Source organism: Schistocerca nitens, chromosome 6, assembly GCF_023898315.1.
Source record: "Schistocerca nitens isolate TAMUIC-IGC-003100 chromosome 6, iqSchNite1.1, whole genome shotgun sequence".
Lineage (NCBI taxonomy): Eukaryota > Metazoa > Arthropoda > Insecta > Orthoptera > Acrididae > Schistocerca > Schistocerca nitens.
In genome coordinates, this window is record NC_064619.1 from 366,085,625 (window position 1) to 366,105,627 (window position 20,003).

At 42.0% G+C, this 20,003-nt stretch overlaps 1 protein-coding gene across 1 annotated transcript in view; it reads right to left on the reverse strand.

The window, feature by feature from the left end:
• LOC126263364 (dynein axonemal heavy chain 10) overlaps nt 1–20,003 on the reverse strand; it is a 1,742,213-nt gene that overhangs the window by 12,183 nt on the left and 1,710,027 nt on the right. Inside the window, exon 80 of the mRNA XM_049960456.1 lies at nt 7,754–7,916. Within this exon, the coding sequence (XP_049816413.1) occupies nt 7,770–7,916 (147 nt within the window). The 3' untranslated portion in view covers nt 7,754–7,769. The remainder of the gene's footprint in view (nt 1–7,753; nt 7,917–20,003) is intronic.

Consider the following 20,003-nt stretch of genomic DNA (forward strand, 5'->3'; position numbering starts at 1 on the left):
ACGTTCAGTGAGAGGGGGAACAAGACTTCTAGTCAGGTGAATACAGGGTTATATATACAAAATCACATAGGGGTAATGCAGGAGTAGGTTTAATAATGAATAAAAAAACATAGGAGGTACTACAACCAGCACAGTGAACGCTCATTGTAGCCAAGATGGACACAAAGCCCATGCCTACCACAGTAGTAGAAGTATACAGGGTGGTCCATTGATAGTGACTGGGCCAAATATCTCACGAAATAAGCATCAAACGAAAAAACTACGAAGAACGAAACTCGTCTAGCTTTTGGCGCTGCCATAGGTCAAACAGATATCAACTGCACTTTTTTAAATAGGAACCCCGATTTTTTAATCACATATTTGTGTAGTACGTAAAGAAATATGAATGTTTTACTTGGACCACTTTTTTCGGTTTGTGATAGATGGTGCTGTAATAGTCACAAACTTATAAGTACATGGTATCAAGTAACATTCCGCCAGTGCGGACGGTTTTTGCTTCGTGATGCATTAACCGTGTTAAAATGGACCGTTTACCAATTACAGAAAAGTAGATATCGTGTTGATTTATGGCTATTGTGATCAAAATGCCCAACGGGCGTGTGCTATGTATGCTGCTCAGTATCCTGGACGACGACATCCAAGTTTCCGGACCATTTGCCGGATATTTACATTATTTAAGGAAACAGGAAGTGTTCAGCCACATGTGAAAACCACGACCTGCAACAAATGATGATGCCCAAGTAGGTGTTTTAGCTGCTGTCGTGGCTAATCCGCACATCAGTAGCAGACAAATTGCGCGAGAATTGGGAATCTCAAAACTTCAGTGTTGAGGATGCTACATCAACAATGATTGCACCTGTACCATATTTCTATGCACCAGGAATTGCATGGCGACAACTTTGAACGTCATGTGCAGCTCTGCCACTGGGCACAAGAGAAATTACGGGACGATGACAGATTTTTTGCACGCCTTCTATTTAGCGACGAAGCGTCATTCACCAACAGCGGTAATGTAAACCGGCATAATATGCACTATTGGGCAACAGAAAACCCACGATGGCTGCAACAAGTGGAACATCAGTGACCTTGGTGGGTTAATGTTGGTTCAGCATTATGGGAGGAAGGATAGTTGGCCCCCATTTTATCAATGGCAATCTTAATGGTGCAATGTATGCTAATTTCCTACGTAATGTTCTACCGATGTTACTACAAGATGTTTCACTGCATGACAGAATGGCGATGTACTTCCAACATGATGGATGTCTGGCACGTAGCTCGAATGCGGTTGGAGTGGTATTGAATAGCACATTTCAGTACAGGTGAATTGGTCGTCAAAGCACCATATGATGGCCCGCACATTCACTGGATCTGATGTCCCCGGATTTCTTTCCGTGCGGAAAGTTGAAGGATATTTGCTATCATGATCCACCGACAATGCCTGACAACATGCATCAGCCCATTGTCAATGCATGTGCGAACATTACGTAAGGCGAACTACTCGCTGTTGAGAGGAATGTCGTTACATGTATTGCCAAATGCATTGAGATTGACGGACACCATTTCGAGCATTTATTGCATTAATTTGGTACTTGCGGGTAATCACGCTGTAACAGCATGCATTCTCAGAAATGATAAGTTCACAAAGGTACAGGTATCACATTGGAACAACCGTAATAAAAATGTACAAACGTACCTAAGTTCCGTATTTTAATTTAAAAAAACCTACCTGTTACCAACTGTTCGTCTAAAATAGTGAGCCATATGTTTGTCATTATTACAGCGCCATATATCACAAAGTGAAAAAAGTGGTCCAAGTAAAACACTGATATTTCTTTATGTACTACTTGAATATGTTATAAAAAATGGGGGTTCCTATTTAAAAAAAACAGTTGATATCCGTTTGACCTATGGCAGTGCCATCTAGTGGGCCAACCATAGCCCCATCTGGTTTCCCCCTTCAAGCTAGACAAGTTTCGTTCATTATAGTTTTTTCGTTTGACGCTTATTTCGTGAGATATTTGGCCCGGTCACAATCAATGGACCACCCTGTATATGCCAACTAGCTCTGCAGATGAAGAAGAGATTGAAGAAATTTATGATGAGATAAAAGAAATTATTCAGACAGTGAAGGGAGATGAAAATTTAATAGTCATGGGGGACTGAAATTTGGTAGCAGGAGAAGTAAGAGAAGGAAACATAGTAGGTGAATATGGAATGGGGGTAAGGAATGAAAGAGGAAGCGTCTGGTAGAATTTTGCACAGAGCAAAACTTAATCATAGCTAACATTTGGTTTAAGAATCATGAAAGGAGGTTGTATACATGGAAGAGGCCTGGAGGCACTGGAAGGTTTCAGATAGATTATATAATGGAAAGACAGAGATTTAGGAACCAGGTTTTAAATTGTAAGACATTTCCAGGGGCAGATGTGGACTGTGACCACAATCTATTGCTTATGAACTGTAGATTAAAAGTGAAGAAACTCAGAAAGGCAGGAATTTAAGAAGATGGGACCTGGATAAACTGAAAGAACCAGAGGTTGTAGAGAGTTTCAGAGAGACTATTAAGGAATGATTGACAAGAACGAGGGAAAGAAATGCAGTATAGGAAGAATGGGTAGCTTTGAGAGATGAAATAGTGAAAGCAGCAGAGTATCAAGTAGGTAAAAAGATGAGGGCTTGTGGAAATGCTTGGGTAACAGAAGATATATTGAATTTAATTGATGAAAGGAGAAAATATAAAAATGCAGTAAGTGAAGCAGGCAAAAAGGAATGCAAACGTCTCAAAAATGAGATCAACAGGAAGTGCAAAATGGCTAAGCAGGGATGGCTAGAGGATAAATGTAAGGATTTAGAGGCTTATATCACTAGGGGTAAGATAGATACTACCTACAGAAAATTAAAGAGACCTTTGGAGAAGAGAGAACCACTTGTATGAATATCAAGGGCTGAGATGGAAAACCAGTACTAAGCAAAGAAGGGAAAGCAGAAAGGTGGAAGGTTGATGTACTTGAGGGCAATATTGTAAAGATGGAAGAGGACATAGATGAAGATAAGCTGGAAGATATGATACTGCGTGAAGAGTTTGACAGAGCACTGAAAGACCTAAGTCAAAACAAGGCCCTGGGAGTAGACAACATTCCTTTGGAACTACTGATAATCTTGGGAGAGCCAGCCCTGACAAAACTCTACCATCTGGTGAGCAAGATGTATGAGACAGGCAAAATATCCTCAGACTTCAAGAAGAATATAATAATTCCAATCCCAAAGAAAGCAGGTGTTGACAAGTGTGAAAATTACTGAAGTATCAGTTTACTAAGTCAACGCTGGAAAATACTAACACAAATTCTTTACAGATGAATGGACAAACAAGTAGAAGCAGTGTCGGGGAAGATCAGTTTGGATACCATAGAAATGTTGGAACATGTGTGAGGCAGTACTGCTCCTATGCCTTATCTTAGAAGATAGACTAAGAAAGGGCAAACCTACATTTCTAGCATTTGTGGACTTAGAGAAAGCTTTTGACAATGTTGACTGGAATACTCTCAAATTTTGAAGGTGGCAGGGGGTCGAATACAGGGAGTGAATTGCTATTTACAATTTGTGCAGAAACCAGATTGCGGTTAGAAGAGTCAAAGGGCATGAAAGGGAAGCGGTGGTTGGGAAGGGAGTGAGACAGGGTTGTAGCCTATCCCCGATGTTATTCAATCTATATATTGAGTATGATGGGATATAGTCGAATTAAATCAGGTGATCCTGAGAGAATTAGGATAGGAAATGAGACACTTAAAGTAGTAGATGAGTTTTGCTATTTGGGGAGCAAAATAACTGATGATGGTCGAAGTAGAGAGGATATAAAATGTAGACTGGCAATAGCAAGGAAAGCGTTTCTGAAGAAGAGAAGTTTGTTAACTTCGTGTATAGATTTAAGTGTCAGGAAGTCTTTTCTGAAAGTATTTGTATGGAGTGTAGCTTTGTATGGAAGTGAAACATTGACAATAAATAGTTTAGACAAGAAGAGAATAGAAGCTTTCGAAATGTGGTGCTACAGAAGACTGCTGAAGATTAGATGTGTACATCACGTAACTAATGAGGAGTTACTGAATAGAATTGGAGAGAAGAGGAATTTGTGGCACAACTTGACTAGAAGATGGGATAAGTTGGTACGACACATTCTGAGGCATCAAGGGATCACCAATTTAGTATTGGAGGGCAGCGTGGAGGGTAAAAATCATAGAGGGAGACCAAGAGATGAATACACTAAGCAGATTCAGAAGCATGTTGGTTGCAGTAGGTACCTGGAGATGAAGAAGCTTGCACAGGATAGAGTAGCATGAAGAGCTGCATCAAACCTGTCTCTGGACTGAAGACAACAACAACAACAACAACAACAACACCAACACCTGTAAGGGAGAGAAACTATTTTAATGCAGGCAGTTCTCTGCAAAAAGTGTCTGGATGGCTGCTTCTTAGGTAAAATATTCCAAAAGTAACGTCTTTCGACATTCAGATATCCAGGTGCGAAAACCAAGGCAGAGCTATCAAGCAGTACAAGAACACTAACAGGGTAAGTGTATGAAATGTTTGAAAGACAAGGTAATGTGGTAAATTAGAAAATTTAAAGGGAGAAACATTGGCTGTGGTGGTCTAGTGGGCAGAGCAGTAGAATGTGACCCTTGAGATCTCAGGTAGAAGCAGGGATTTTTCTCATTCCAGTCCTTCCAGGTTGCCCCCTTGTCCACTCAGCCTGCTGTCGAATTGGGTACCGGGTTCTTGGGTGTAAAAGACAAGAATGGTGACTGATTCACCATCCTTCCCCTACTAGTACCACAGCGAACAAAAGGCTGGACTCAGCTGTCAGTCAAGACAGAAATCCACTCACTAGTGTGTGCTACAGGCTTTAATTTACTAAATGTAGAAATTAAAAGAGGGAATACAGATATTTTAACATTTGTTGAGATTTTTGAAGTTGGTATCACAAGCTTATTCATACTAGATCAAATTATGGTAGAGCAGGAGTGGTAAGAAAACTGGCAATAGAGTAAAGGGTTATCTGCAGCAAACAGAAAGAACGTTGATGGAGAAATTAAATAGGTAGACAACAGACCATGGATGCAGATGACAATGATAATGAAAAAGGGTATGACAGTATCAATTAATTCGTGTAATATGTCAAAGGTGGTGAGAATTTAATCATACTGGAAGACTGCAATGCAGTCATAGGTGAAAATAGGAAATGATAGAGGAAGAAGATTAATAGAATTTATGCTGGACATGAGAGTATTCATTGTGAATACACTTTTTGTGAACCGTGTGAGATGAAAGTAACACAGTACACATCAGGTAATCAAGAAACATAGGGGACTGATTATATTTTGGTAAAAGAAAGAACCAGATATAAAGTTAAGAGCTGAAAAAATTATTCTGTTGTGATTTAATCAGGTACTAATGAAATACCAGTTGAAATTCAAGGAGTTAAAGTGAAAGCATCAGAAATATAGACACCTATACAGATTGAAGGAACTTGAAAATCTGCCTTGGAAGAATATTTGACAAAAGAAATGATGACACTTGCAAGAGCTTGGTAAACTAATGAAATGGTACTAAGAGATGTGAAATAAATGCAGCAGAAAAAACACTATCATTAAAATGGGTGGGCATGTAGAACAGCCCTGATATCAGGACTGATAAAGAACAGCAACAATGCATGCCACTTAGAGATGAAACTAACTGGTGCTCTGAAAAGTTAAAAAAAAGTGATTAAATAAGTAATGAGATATATACAAAACTGAAATCAGCAGACCATACAGGGATTTAGTGTATGGTCATTTTAGGGAGTACAGAACATGTAGTATGATTAGAGATGGAGAAGGTCATTGGGTGAGGGAAGCAGAAAATATAGTGAGAAGATATGAACAATAATAGGAAAAACTTCATACTTCCTCAGTGGAAATTAGGCCATGACAATGATACACAGTGTATGAAGATGATAGGAAATGCTCAATACTTTACATGAACTTAATAAGTGCTTTGCTATTGATGAAAAATTTTACTTTCAATTCTGACTCTCCCAAGGTCATCTAATACCTCCTCATAAATTTTCACAATTGTAACAACACTAATAATTGCAATATAGCTCTGCACAATAAAATCCATCTTGTGTTTCTGACTGACTACCTAGCTGCCAACTCATTTGTATGGTCCAGTTTCGTCATTAGGATCTCTGAGAGTGAGTGAGTTAGTTTTATTTACAGCACGGCTATTGATAATTTCATAGTGAGATACAACACAACACCAGTATCAAAGTTATCATTTAGAGTGTTGCTTGTGTGAAGGGTAATGGCACTATAGTAATGACAGTGTTCTTGAACTGCTAATTAAAACTGTTAGTGAAAAAGTTTTGGTAGTTCTTATTTCGGCATACCTTCTGTAAACTGATGCCTTATCAGGGTTTCAAGAGATGTGCAGATATTTCCTGGGATAATCTTTAATGAGTCTAATGCAATATTTTGGTTGATGATTTTGTGTTAAGAGGTACAGTCAGATATGAAGAATAACCACAGTAATATCTCTAGCAGTGAGGAGTGATACTACTGAGAATGGCAGTGGTAGGCAGGCAGCATAGCTTGAGCTGATCCATGAGATGGGGAAAATTGGGCAAGGAAGACAGGGTGATGAAATGTTAACTGAACTTTTGGTGTCAGTTGTTATCAACTGCATTACAGACTGCCATGTAATCACAGTAATAACACAGCCAAGTATGGTGGTACTTTCAATTAGATTCTGTAGAACAGTCTTGTGTTTCATTTACATAATCTCACATACCCTGTCTTGTTTGCCAGTTTGTGATGTGCTGCCACCAGCAGCAATGCTAATCAGTTCCTGCTGGAGCATTGAATTTTGCTGTCTTTGGTAACATATATATCATCAAACTAAATATAGCATTTAATGTAACTGGATAGATAAAAAGTCTATCCACCAAGTGGCAACAGGAGAACACACATATATAAAGGTTAAGAAAATTTGCAAGCCTTTGGAGCCATTGGTTCCTTCTTCTGGTAGAAGGGTTCAGGGGGATGGAAGAAGGGTGAAGGTGAGTTTTAGGAAATGGGGAGAGTTTGGAAAAATTACCCAGAACTTTTTGTCAGGGGAGAACTGGATGGCATAAGAAGAAAAGACTGACTGTTGACATCCCCAACAGTCTGTCTTTCCTTCTCATCCCATTCAGTAAGTCTCCTCTGATTGTGGATCTGGCCAACTTTTCTAAACTCTTGACATTTCCTAAACCTGGCCAGTCCTTTTCCTTCATCCCTCTTGCTTCTCCTTCAACCCTTTTGCCAGAAGAAACCATTGGCTCCAAAAGTGTGCAGATTTCCTTAACCTTTATACGTGTGTCTTCTGTCACCACCAGTTGGTGAGTAGATTTTTTCATCTATCTGGTTGTATTATATTTTCAGAAACTGACAGTTTTCATTGACATAAATACAGCATTTGATTAATACAGCATTTACACACACACACACACACACACACACACACACAGAGAGAGAGAGAGAGAGAGAGAGAGAGAGAGAGAGAGAGAGAGAAATAATATCAGTAAAAAACATCCCAAGGAGTGTGAAATAAAATATATGGTGTACCGTAATAAAATGAATGAGTTAACATGACTCGTAGCCTTTATTCAATTATTAAAATTAGTGAATGTATTTATCAATATAATGTACTCACAACAAAGTATAAAGGGAAAATGACATACCTTATAGGTAATGCAGTTAATCAGTGTTCAGAGTAAGGCATACACCCTGCAGTACCCAGTGAGATTCATGTTCATCTGTTGCAAGGGCTGCCTCAAAGACAAGTCCAACACCCATGGCATTTCTCCGTTGTGGAGTTGTATACACAGGTGTTTTAAATGTATTCTGTAAAAATTAACAGCTTGTAGGCAATATCTTGCAACCAAATAAATTGGGAAAACATTACTTAAAAAACAGTAATCAAGGAATATTTATGCCACAGGTGACAATAACCAACAAGGAACTGGAACTAGAGAAGAGTAAAATAGTGACAGTGACTCATACCTAGCTTATTCTTGATTCTATAACAGCACCGCCTATGAAGAAAACGTCCACAACTCGTACATATTGTTTGAAGGACATCCTGTCTGTTTTGGTATATGCAGCTTAATCACTATGTTCACAACCACAATTGATGTGAATGTATCCATTATTTTCGTGGTTGTAGTTCTCATTTCCTTTGGATTTACTGACTGGGTTGTGCTTGAGAATGAACTGTGTATTTAAATTGCAATAATAGTCAATGAAGAAGACTGCTGTAAGTGGAACACAGTGTCCTACAAAGTGCTGAGCATACTGTAGACTTTTGTGTAAGGCATTGAGCATGCTGTTATCAGTAAAGGCAACTAGCCTCTTGAAAATGAACTAGGTAATAAGAAGATTCGAACCAATCGACTGTGATTTGCACACAGTCAAAATTTTGATGTTATATGTTACAGAAATACTTTTAAGTGTACAATGTTCACTCCTTTCTAATTTTCATTAATATTGTTTGATAATTTGGAAGTGGCATTAATAGAAATCAGTTTGTTGAAGATTACTGCTAGTTACCTAAATAATTCATCTAAAATCCTGTTGTGGGAAAACAGTAAAAAGTGCTTATCATGCCTATTTTCATTCTAATCTCAAATATGGGATCATATTTTGGGTAATTCAAATACAGCTATTACTACTTTCAGGTTGCGAAATGGTCATCAGAATCATGAGTGGATGGAATCCCCCTCTCTGAAGTCTAAAGCATTTCTCCTCTACCTCGTTATCTACATAATGGAAACTCTTACATTGTTTAAATTAAATTTAATTGTTAAGGAAAGCAGACTTAAATCTGTTATGTTCTTGATCATTAACACCAAATATGAAAAAAAAACTTACATTTGAAACATACCAAATCATCCTGCTGTCAGAAAATTACTTAACTCAAGGGAATTAAATTTCATAACAAACTTCCCAACATTTAAAAACCTTTGGAAAATCTTTGTCATCATATTTACAGTATGACCACTTTTATTTTAATGCTGAATATTTGAGTAAGTAAAGTGAATTACTTAGTGTATGCAAATGTTCATGTTGACAGTGGGAACTCTGCTTGGTGGAGTGTGATGAAGTAGCAACAGTGAGGTGAAAACGTAATGTAGGTGATCTCACTAATGGGGTACAAGGTAACATCAACATCAGTGACTACAAAGCAATGTAGAAAAAGGTAGGAAAATATTTTAGCTTAGTTTGAGTGAAAAGATACAAATTGTAGAGTATTTGATTGGTCAACATCAATTATTCAGCTTTCTGAGAACGAAGTGTACAGTACAAATGGATAAAATTTAAAACCACTGCTCAAGATGCTTTAGACCAGTATGTGCTGAGCAATGTTTCAAGGGATAAGAAAGACTGACTGTGATTCAATAACTGAGGCAGAAAGCTGCTACAAAAGCAGATTGACAAACAAAATTTGAGCCAAGTAAAAATGAGCATAAGGAGAGCAACATGAGAAGCATTCAATGAATCGGAAAGAAAAATTTTGCATTTGAAGATGACTAAAAACTTTTTAAGAAATTTTGGTCTTTTATGAAGTCAGTAAATGGTTCAAAATAATGTGTTGTGTTACTCAGTAACCATACTGACTCTAAAACAGAAGGTGACAGAGAGAAGGCAAAAATACTAGATTGGCCTTCTTAGATTGTTTCACCAGAGACCATCATAATACACTTTCTTATTTCAATCTTCGCACAAATGCTGAAATGGAAGATATTAAGCTAAGTGATTGCAGTATATAAAAGCAACTGGGATTGCTTAATAGTGGAAAAGCATGTGGATTAGATGAGCCTCTGAAATTCTACAGGGACTATGCAAAAGAACGTGCTCCCTTTTTGGCAGTAGTTTACTGTAGTTTGTTGGAGTAACAAAAGATACCTAGTGACTGGCAAAAGAGTGCAAGTCATTCCTGTTTTCAAGAAGGGTCATTGAACAGATGCGCATAATTATTGGTCTATATTGCTGACAGCAATCTGTCATAGAATGAAGGAACATATTTGATGTTCAAATATCGTGACATTATTGAAGAATTAAAAACTGCTGTACAAAATCAACAAGGCTTCCATAGAGATCGTGCAAAACTCATCTCCCTTTGTTCATCAGTGAGATCCCTAGTGTTGCAACATTGGTGGATTCAGTTTGCTAGCGTAGATGGCTGCCATGTAGAGGAGCCAGGTTTGATTCCCAGTACTGCCAAGGATGTTTTCTTGGTGGGAGGACTGGTACTGGATGCACTCAGGTTCATGATGCCAACTGAGGAGCTACTTGAAAGAGAAATAATGGCTCCATGGTCTGGGAAGTTGGCTCAATAGTTGAAAGAGTTATGTACTGATTACAATCCCCTCCATACTGCATCTGCATTAAGCCATGAGGCAGAGGATGGCACAATGGTTAGTCAACATCCCATTAGGCATTCAAGGCCTGAATGAGGGGCTTGTTTTTTGATACAGTTCCATACTGTCATTTAGAGCAAAATATATGATCTTGTGGAGTATTGAGCCATGTTTGTGACTGGATTCAGTACTTTCTTGTGCATGGAACTCAGTACAATGCTCTTAACAGAACAAAATTGATAGATCTAAAGGTAGTTTCAGGAGCAGTATAAGGAAGTGTGATAGGATCGTTACTGCTACAATATATAAAAATGATGTAATGGATAACAACAGAAGCTCCATGAGGCTGTTTGCAGTTGACACAGATGTTTATAAGAAATTAGAAATGCCACACGATGGTAGCAAATTGCAGGAAGACCTACAGAGGATCCATGATTTGTGCAAGGACTGGCAGTTGACCCTGAAGATTAATATATAGGCCAGTGCATAATAACAACATGTTCCAAAAAGTGGCAAGCAAGAATGTGATTTTTCAGAAGGCCATATTGGTTTCTATTGATCACAGAGATAAGGGGTCAAGTGTTTTAGACAGCCCTTGGCCTAGTGACCATTTGTATACCTATTGGGAGAACAGGAATACTGTAACTACCCTACACAACAGGGTCAAAATTTGAACATTACACACTTCCTCCAGCCCAGGCAAATTGAGAAAATTGGTAAGTTCTTTTGCATTAGGTGTGGACTAGGGTGGACCTTAGGTCAATTGTAAAAGCACTGTTTGTTCGTGGATGATTCCTAAGAGAACCCTGAAAAACTATGATACATGTACCAAGGGTGGGGATGACTACTTTTATAATTTCTGTTCAAGGCAGATCATTGAAATTTTAATCATATGTTCGTAAGATGATATTCTCGGGGAATAAGGACTTTTTTTTTTTTTTTAAAATATTATTATCTATTAGTGAGATGCAGAGGTTCAGGTTTACCTTTCTTACACGGAAAACAGCAAAATCTGGTTTTTGGCCATTTTTGCACAATGGGACACAATTATGTAAATTACTAACCATAGTAAGTGGCTCAAAGTACATGTGAAGATTCATGACTTTTGGTTACGAAAAGTACCATTTGTGATTTCTGTTCATGGCAAATCAAAATTTTTATCATATGTTCTAAAGATGATGATCTCAGAGAACCTTGAAACTTTTTATCCATTACTGAGATGCAGAGATGAATCGGAAAGACCAGTACTGCCAAGGATGTTTTCTTGGTGGGAGGACTGGTACTGGATGTACTCAGCTTCGTGATGCCAACTGAGGAGCTACTTGAAAGAGAAATAATGGCTCCATGGTCTGGGAAGTTGGCTCAATAGTTGAAAGAGTTATGTACTGACTACAATCCCCTCCATACTGCATCTGCATTAAGCCATGAGGCATCGATTTGTACATATCTTCATATTAATTTATATTGATTGTTATAGATCACTACACATTGATCTTGCTAAAAGCCGAGAAGCGATTCTTCTTAGTGTTGTAGCTCCCTGGGGCACTCTGGGATGCACTCTTGGCACTACCTCATTCTCTGGGTATCTCTGGGAATCTCTGGGTCTACTTAGTCTATTGTATTTAGTTCAGATCAGTTCGTTCTATTTAGTTAATTTTTTTTAAGAATTGTGTGTACTGTCTTTAGTTGAGATCAGTTCGTTCTATCTCGTGAGATTTTTTTTTTTTTTTTAAAAAAGATTAAAATACTAATTCAGTTACTGAAGCATCTATATCTTCTATGGGTTGCAGGGGTTGATGCATGAAGCATCTGATCTGAGCAGTCAATTTGGTTTTAAGTGCTATAGTGAACACACAGCAGAGGTCCTAAATTCATCGCAAGGATTCTGAGGTCAGCAAACTGTTTTTCGCCAGCATTTTTTCACCAATAAAACTTTATGGTGTAGTGGTACATGTTGCTATAAAGCATAGCAACACATCTCACTTTCCTTTTACTAGACCAATGAAAGATGTGGGTATGAAAAATGTGACATTAGTTAATAGTAGCGTAAAGAGCATCCACTATGCCAGGGATTGCTGGAATTTATGCTGAAAAATGTGGGCACAGAGCAGAAAGTGACGACAGATGTGTAATTTGGACTGGCCAGTGAGGGGTCACCTGCACTTTGCAGTCATGCTTTGGGGGTGCTGTAGACTCCAAAGATGAAAGGGGCATGATGACTATTGTCATGCACTAAATAAAAATTAATGTTGTTATATAGACTCTAAGCTACACTATTTTGATTTAACTACAAACTTGTGGTTTTAGTCAAGCACTGAACCATCATGTATGAACATATTGTCTGAAAAGCTTTGTTAATGATCAGCTGTTGTGAGTTGAGAACTTATTTGAATATGTTGTTGTTGTTGTTGTGGTCTTCAGTCCTGAGACTGGTTTGATGCAGCTCTCCATGCTACTCTATCCTGTGCAAGCTTCTTCATCTCCCAGTACCTACTGCAACCTACATCCTTCTGAATCTGCTTAGTGTATTCATCTCTTGGTCTCCCCCTACGATTTTTACCCTCCACGCTGCCCTCCAATACTAAATTGGTGATCCCTTGATGCCTCAGAACATGTCCTACCAACCGATCCCTTCTTCTGGTCAAGTTGTGACACAAACTTCTCTTCTCCCCAATCCTATTCAATACCTCCTCATTAGTTACGTGATCTACCCATCTAATCTTGAGCATTCTTCTGTAGCACCACATTTCGAAAACTTCTATTCTCTTCTTGTCCAAACTATTTACCGTCCATGTTTCACTTCCATACATGGCTACACTCCATACAAATACTTTCAGAAATGATTTCCTGACACTTAAATCTATACTCGATGTCAACAAATTTCTCTTCTTCAGAAACGCTTTCCTTGCCATTGCCAGTCTACATTTTATATCCTCTCTACTTCGACCATCATCAGTTATTTTGCTCCCCAAATAGCAAAACTCCTTTACTACTTTAAGTGTCTCATTTCCTAATCTAATACTCTCAACATCACCCGACTTAATTCGGCTACATTCCATTATCCTCGTTTTGCTTTTGTTGATGTTCATCTTATATCCTCCCTTCAAGACACCATCCATTCCGTTCAACTGCTCTTCCAAGTCCTTTGCTGTCTCTGACAGAATTACAATGTCATCGGCGAACCTCAAAGTTTTTATTTCTTCTCCATGGATTTTAATACCTACTCCGAATTTTTCTTTTGTTTCCTTTACTGCTTGCTCAATATACAGATTGAATAACATCGGGGAGAGGCTACAACCCTGTCTTACTCCCTTCCCAACCGCTGCTTCCCTTTCATGTCCCTCGACTCTTATAACTGCCATCTGGTTTCTGTACAAATTGTAAATAGCCTTTCGCTCCCTGTATTTTACCCCTGCCACCTTTAGAATTTGAAAGAGAGTATTCCAGTCAACATTGTCAAAAGCTTTCTCTAAGTCTACAAATGCTAGAAACATAGGTTTGCCTTTCCTTAATCTTTCTTCTAAGATAAGTCGTAAGGTCAGTATTGCCTCACGTGTTCCAGTATTTCTACGGAATCCAAACTGATCTTCCCCGAGGCCGGCTTCTACTAGTTTTTCCATTCGTCTGTAAAGAATTCGTGTTAGTATTTTGCAGCTGTGGCTTATTAAACTGATTGTCCGGTAATTTTCACATCTGTCAACACCTGCTTTCTTTGGGATTGGAATTATTATATTGTTCTTGAAGTCTGAGGGAATTTCACCTGTTTCATACATCTTGCTCACCAGATGGTAGAGTTTTGTCAGGACTGGCTCTCCCAAGGCCGTCAGTAGTTCCAATGGAATGTTGTCTACTCCGGGGGCCTTGTTTCGACACAGGTCTTTGAATATACACTCCTGGAAATGGAAAAAAGAACACATTGACACCGGTGTGTCAGACCCACCATACTTGCTCCGGACACTGCGAGAGGGCTGTACAAGCAATGATCACACGCACGGCACAGCGGACACACCAGGAACCGCGGTGTTGGCCGTCGAATGGCGCTAGCTGCGCAGCATTTGTGCACCGCCGCCGTCAGTGTCAGCCAGTTTGCCGTGGCATACGGAGCTCCATCGCAGTCTTTAACACTGGTAGCATGCCGCGACAGCGTGGACGTAAACCGTATGTGCAGTTGACGGACTTTGAGCGAGGGCGTATAGTGGGCATGCAGGAGGCCGGGTGGACGTACCGCCGAATTGCTCAACACGTGGGGCGTGAGGTCTCCACAGTACATCGATGTTGTCGCCAGTGGTCGGCGGAAGGTGCACGTGCCCGTCGACCTGGGACCGGACCGCAGCGACGCACGGATGCACGCCAAGACCGTAGGATCCTACGCAGTGCCGTAGGGGACCGCACCGCCACTTCCCAGCAAATTAGGGACACTGTTGCTCCTGGGGTATCGGCGAGGACCATTCGCAACCGTCTCCATGAAGCTGGGCTACGGTCCCGCACACCGTTAGGCCGTCTTCCGCTCACGCCCCAACATCGTGCAGCCCGCCTCCAGTGGTGTCGCGACAGGCGTGAATGGAGGGATGAATGGAGACGTGTCGTCTTCAGCGATGAGAGTCGCTTCTGCCTTGGTGCCAATGATGGTCGTATGCGTGTTTGGCGCCGTGCTGGTGAGCGCCACAATCAGGACTGCATACGACCGAGGCACACAGGGCCAACACCCGGCATCATGGTGTGGGGAGCGATCTCCTACACTGGCCGTACACCACTGGTGATCGTCGAGGGGACACTGAATAGTGCACGGTACATCCAAACCGTCATCGAACCCATCGTTCTACCATTCCTAGACCGGCAAGGGAACTTGCTGTTCCAACAGGACAATGTACGTCCGCATGTATCCCGTGCCACCCAACGTGCTCTAGAAGGTGTAAGTCAACTACCCTGGCCAGCAAGATCTCCAGATCTGTCCCCCATTGAGCATGTTTGGGACTGGATGAAGCATCATCTCACACGGTCTGCATGTCCAGCACGAACGCTGGTCCAACTGAGGCGCCAGGTGGAAATGGCATGGCAAGCCGTTCCACAGGACTACATCCAGCATCTCTATGATCGTCTCCATAGGAGAATAGCAGCCTGCATTGCTGCGAAAGGTGGATATACACTGTACTAGTGCCGACATTGTGCATGCTCTGTTGCCTGTGTCTATGTGCCTGTGGTTCTGTCAGTGTGATCATGTGATGTATCTGACCCCAGGAATGTGTCAATAAAGTTTCCCCTTCCTGGGACAATGAATTCACGGTGTTCTTATTTCAATTTCCAGGAGTGTAGAATAATTAGAGAAACTGTGTTTTGTCATTTCATAGTGAGTTGTTTAAAGGTAGAAGCTCTTTTTTAGCTCTTGCCCCTCTTCAATCGAAAAGACATCAAGACATCAACAGTCAAATACTTGGCAATGCATCACAGGACCACAACATCAAGAGAAAACAAGATGGTAAACAAGGGATTCAGAAAAGTAGATTACTGTTTTTACAGTGAGTGAGTAAAGACTTGCATCTCTCAATGTATCTGTCACTTAAAATCAACCCACACCCCCCCAGGGGCTCAGCATTCATTTGCTGAGTACGGGCTTGGCGACCCCGAGGTCCTGAGCTGGGGACTGGTCTGCGCCGCCAGTCTCCTGTCACCGTAACCCCCGGATATGCTTCAGCGACCACCGTATGGCGCGGCGGTGGAATGTTGTGTGCTGCGGGGAATGGTAATCTTGGCTTGACCGCCTGGATTGCGAGGGAGGCCAGCCTCTATAAAAACCCCTCAATCTTACGGTGTGCTCCGCGCCTATGAGATGCATGGCTGTTGGGGTGGAACATTCGCAAGCGGGCAACCTCTGGGGCACCTGCCGCACCCCAATTGTATACGGCTTACTCAGGCACGCGGGGCTCTATCTGAGCGGACCTTTAGTTCCCTAGCTGCTCGTGGGACCGCAATGGACCCTTCGACCTCTACATTTCCCCCTACCAGTGGATTGGGTGGACCACTGGTAGGAAAACACACCCCATCGAAAAAGCGACTTCGTGCTGCGAGTCCTCCAGCTCCTGGTGTTGCTAGAGATTTATCAGACTGTCGTAACAGAGCACATGCTGATAATCAGAATGTGTTTTTGATTATTAAACGGAAGGAGGGTAGCTTTGAGAGGGTTTCTCCCTTTTACATCCACAAAGGTCTTGAGGGAATTGCAGGTACACTGAAATCTGTTAAGCGACTGCGCAATGGTACTCTGTTAGTTGAGACTTCTAGTTCCCGTCAAGTCGCTTCTCTTCGGAAAGCAACCTGTCTCGGAGAGTACGCTATCGAGACCAAGCTCCACTCCACTTTGAACTATAGTAAGGGTGTTGTGATATGTAGAGACTTGGTGTATTACCCCACAGATGAGTTAAAATCTGAGTGGGCTGACGACGGTATTGTTGACGTGCAGCATATTATGAAATGAGTCGATGGGGACCTAGTCAAATCCGACTCGTTTATTCTCACATTCAGTTGCCCGAGACTCCCAGAGCATGTTAAAGCGGGGTTCTTACGTTTGCCAGTACGACCATATTTCCCCAACCCAATGCGCTGTTTTAAATGTCAGCGCTTTGGGCATACTACGTTGGGGTGCAATGGGATAGCCACTTGTGGTAAATGTGGTCGGCCTGCCCATGAAGGAGCCGATTGTTCATCGCCTTTGAAGTGCGTGAATTGCTCTGGGAGTCACCGTGTCTGGAGCCGGGTCTGCCCCGTCTATCTCGACAAACGGAAGATCCAGGAGATCAAAACATCTAAGCACATCCCCTATGGTGAGGCCAAGAAGCTCTTTAAGGCCATGCAACCTCCTGTATTTACGACATCTTTCGCTGCCGCTCTGAAAAAACCGGTACAAATGGCCGCTGTTGCTACGCAAACGGAGGTTGCTAGTGTTAGCACACCTTAGGTCAATTGTAAAAGCACTGTTTGTTCGTGGATGATTCCTAAGAGAACCCTGAAAAACTATGATTTTTGGGCACAAAATGTACCAAGGGTGGGGATGACTACTTTTATAATTTCTGTTCAAGGCAGATCATTGAAATTTTAATCATATGGTCGTAAGATGATATTCTCGGGGAATAAGGACTTTTTTTAAAAAAATATTATTATCTATTAGTGAGATGCAGAGGTTAAGGGTTACCTTTCTTACACAGAAAACAGCAAAATCTGGTTTTTAGCCATTTTTGCACAATGGGACACAATTATGTAAATTACTAACCATAGTAAGTGGCTCAAAGTACATGTGAAGATTCATGACTTTTGGTTACGAAAAGTACCATTTGTGATTTCTATTCATGGCAAATCAAAATTTTTATCATATGTTCTAAAGATGATGATCTCAGAGAACCTTGAAACTTTTTATCCATTACTGAGATGCAGAGATGAATCGGAAAGACCAGTACTGCCAAGGATGTTTTCTTGGTGGGAGGACTGGTACTGGATGTACTCAGCTTCGTGATGCCAACTGAGGAGCTACTTGAAAGAGAAATAATGGCTCCATGGTCTGGGAAGTTGGCTCAATAGTTGAAAGAGTTATGAACTGTGCATCCTCAACTCTGGTGCTCCCACTCATTTCTGTACTGCTTCTGGGTCGTCATCAGCTATTGACCTTTCCTTTTGCTCTCCAGCACTCGTGGATTCTGCTCTGTGGGAGGTTGCTGCTGACCTCCATTCTAGTGACCACTTCCCCCTTTGCATTCGCCTCCTGGATGAGGCTATGGCATTACCAGTGCCGCCCTGGTGGCACCTCTGCCGAGCTGACTGGACACTTTTCAGCCAACTGGCTGTTTTGGAACACCATGCCAACGTCCACGAATGGGTAGACCATGTTACAGCCGTGATCTCCCATGCTGCTGAATTGTCAATCCCACGGTCATCTGGTCATCCCAAGAGGCGTCCTGTCCCTTGGTGGACCACTGAGTGCCGCTCAGCCATTCGAGCCCGCCGTGCAGGTCTGCGCCGCTTCAAGTGCCGTCCCTCAGCTGACAATCTTGCGGCCTTTCGGGTGGCAAGGGCCAAAGCGCGGCCAGTGATTAAAGAGAGCAAACGACGGTCATGGCAATCGTTCTTGAACTCCATCTCCCGCTCCACTAGTTCTACGAAAGTATGGGAAGCCATCAGGAGGATTTCCGGGAAACTCGGCCAGCTACCTGTCACGGCATTGCTGCATCAGGGAAGTCTTCTCATGGCACCGAGAGACATTGCCCAGACACTGGCCATGCATTTTGCGGCATCTACCGCCACTATTAATTGTGATCCAGATTTCTGCCGCTACCGCAGTGCCATCGAGAGGGGTCACTTGGACTTCCGGTCTCCAAATTCTGAACCCTACAACTGCCCCTTCACAATGTGGGAACTGGATTCGGCGCTGTCTGTGGCTCATGATACTGCGCCTGGTCATGATCAAATCCGGTACAGCATGCTGCAGCACTTGTTTCTGCCATCCAAGGAAGTTCTCCTGAATTGTTTTAATATGATATGGTTATCCGGCACGTACCCTGACTCGTGGAGGGAGGCGATTTTGATTCGCTCCTCAAACCTGGGAAGGACCGAACGCATCCCAGTAGTTATCAGAGTATTGCTTTGACGAGCTGTGTCGGGAAGACGTTGGAACGCATGGTCAACCGTCGCCTGGTTTGGCTGCTCGAGACCAGGCAGCTCCTTAGCCCCTCTCAGTGTGGCTTTCGGAGATGTCGTTCCACTATCAACAACTTGACCCTGCTTGAGGCGGCCATCCAGCAGGCCTTCCTATGTAACCAGCATTGTCTAGGTGTATTCTTTGATATTAATAAGGCGTATGACACTACTTGGCGCCGCTTTATCCTCAATCAACTCCATCAGTGGGGCTTTTGTGGCCGTCTCCCCATCTTCATTCGGTCCTTTCTTTCCCACCGCCTCTTTCGATATCGGGTTGGTACTGTGCTTTCTGATTTGTACGTGCAGGAGAATGGTGTTCCTCAGGGAAGCGTTTTAAGTGTCACCCTCTTTGCCGTCGCCATTAACAGTATCACGTCCACTATCCGGAGTCCTGCCCAATGCTCCTTGTTTGTGGACGATTTTGCTGTTTTCTGTTCTTCCTCTAGTCTTGTCACTGCTAGTCGGCAGTTGCAGCTTACGATAAAGCGATTAGAGGCATGGACTGCGAAGATGGGTTTTACCTTTTCTGCAGACAAATGTGTGTGTGTTCATTTTAATCGTTCTCGACGTCTTTTTACCTCCCCTGAATTGCGTCTGAGGGACACCATTCTTTCTTTTAGAGACACTGTGAGGTTGCTGGGCCTCACTTTTGATTCCAAGTTGTCGTGGTTGCCTCACCTTAAAGACTTCAAGGTGCGGGCCCTGAAGGCACTGAATATTTTGAAGTGTCTGAGCCATCGGTCCTGGGGAGCAGATTGGGCGCGTCTGCTGCAATTTTATAGGGCTTTCGTCCGATTGCGTCTTGACTATGGTTGCACCGTGTATGGGTCCGCAAGGCCTTCGTATCTGAAGATTCTTGACGCAGTACACCATGAGGGTATCAGGCTGG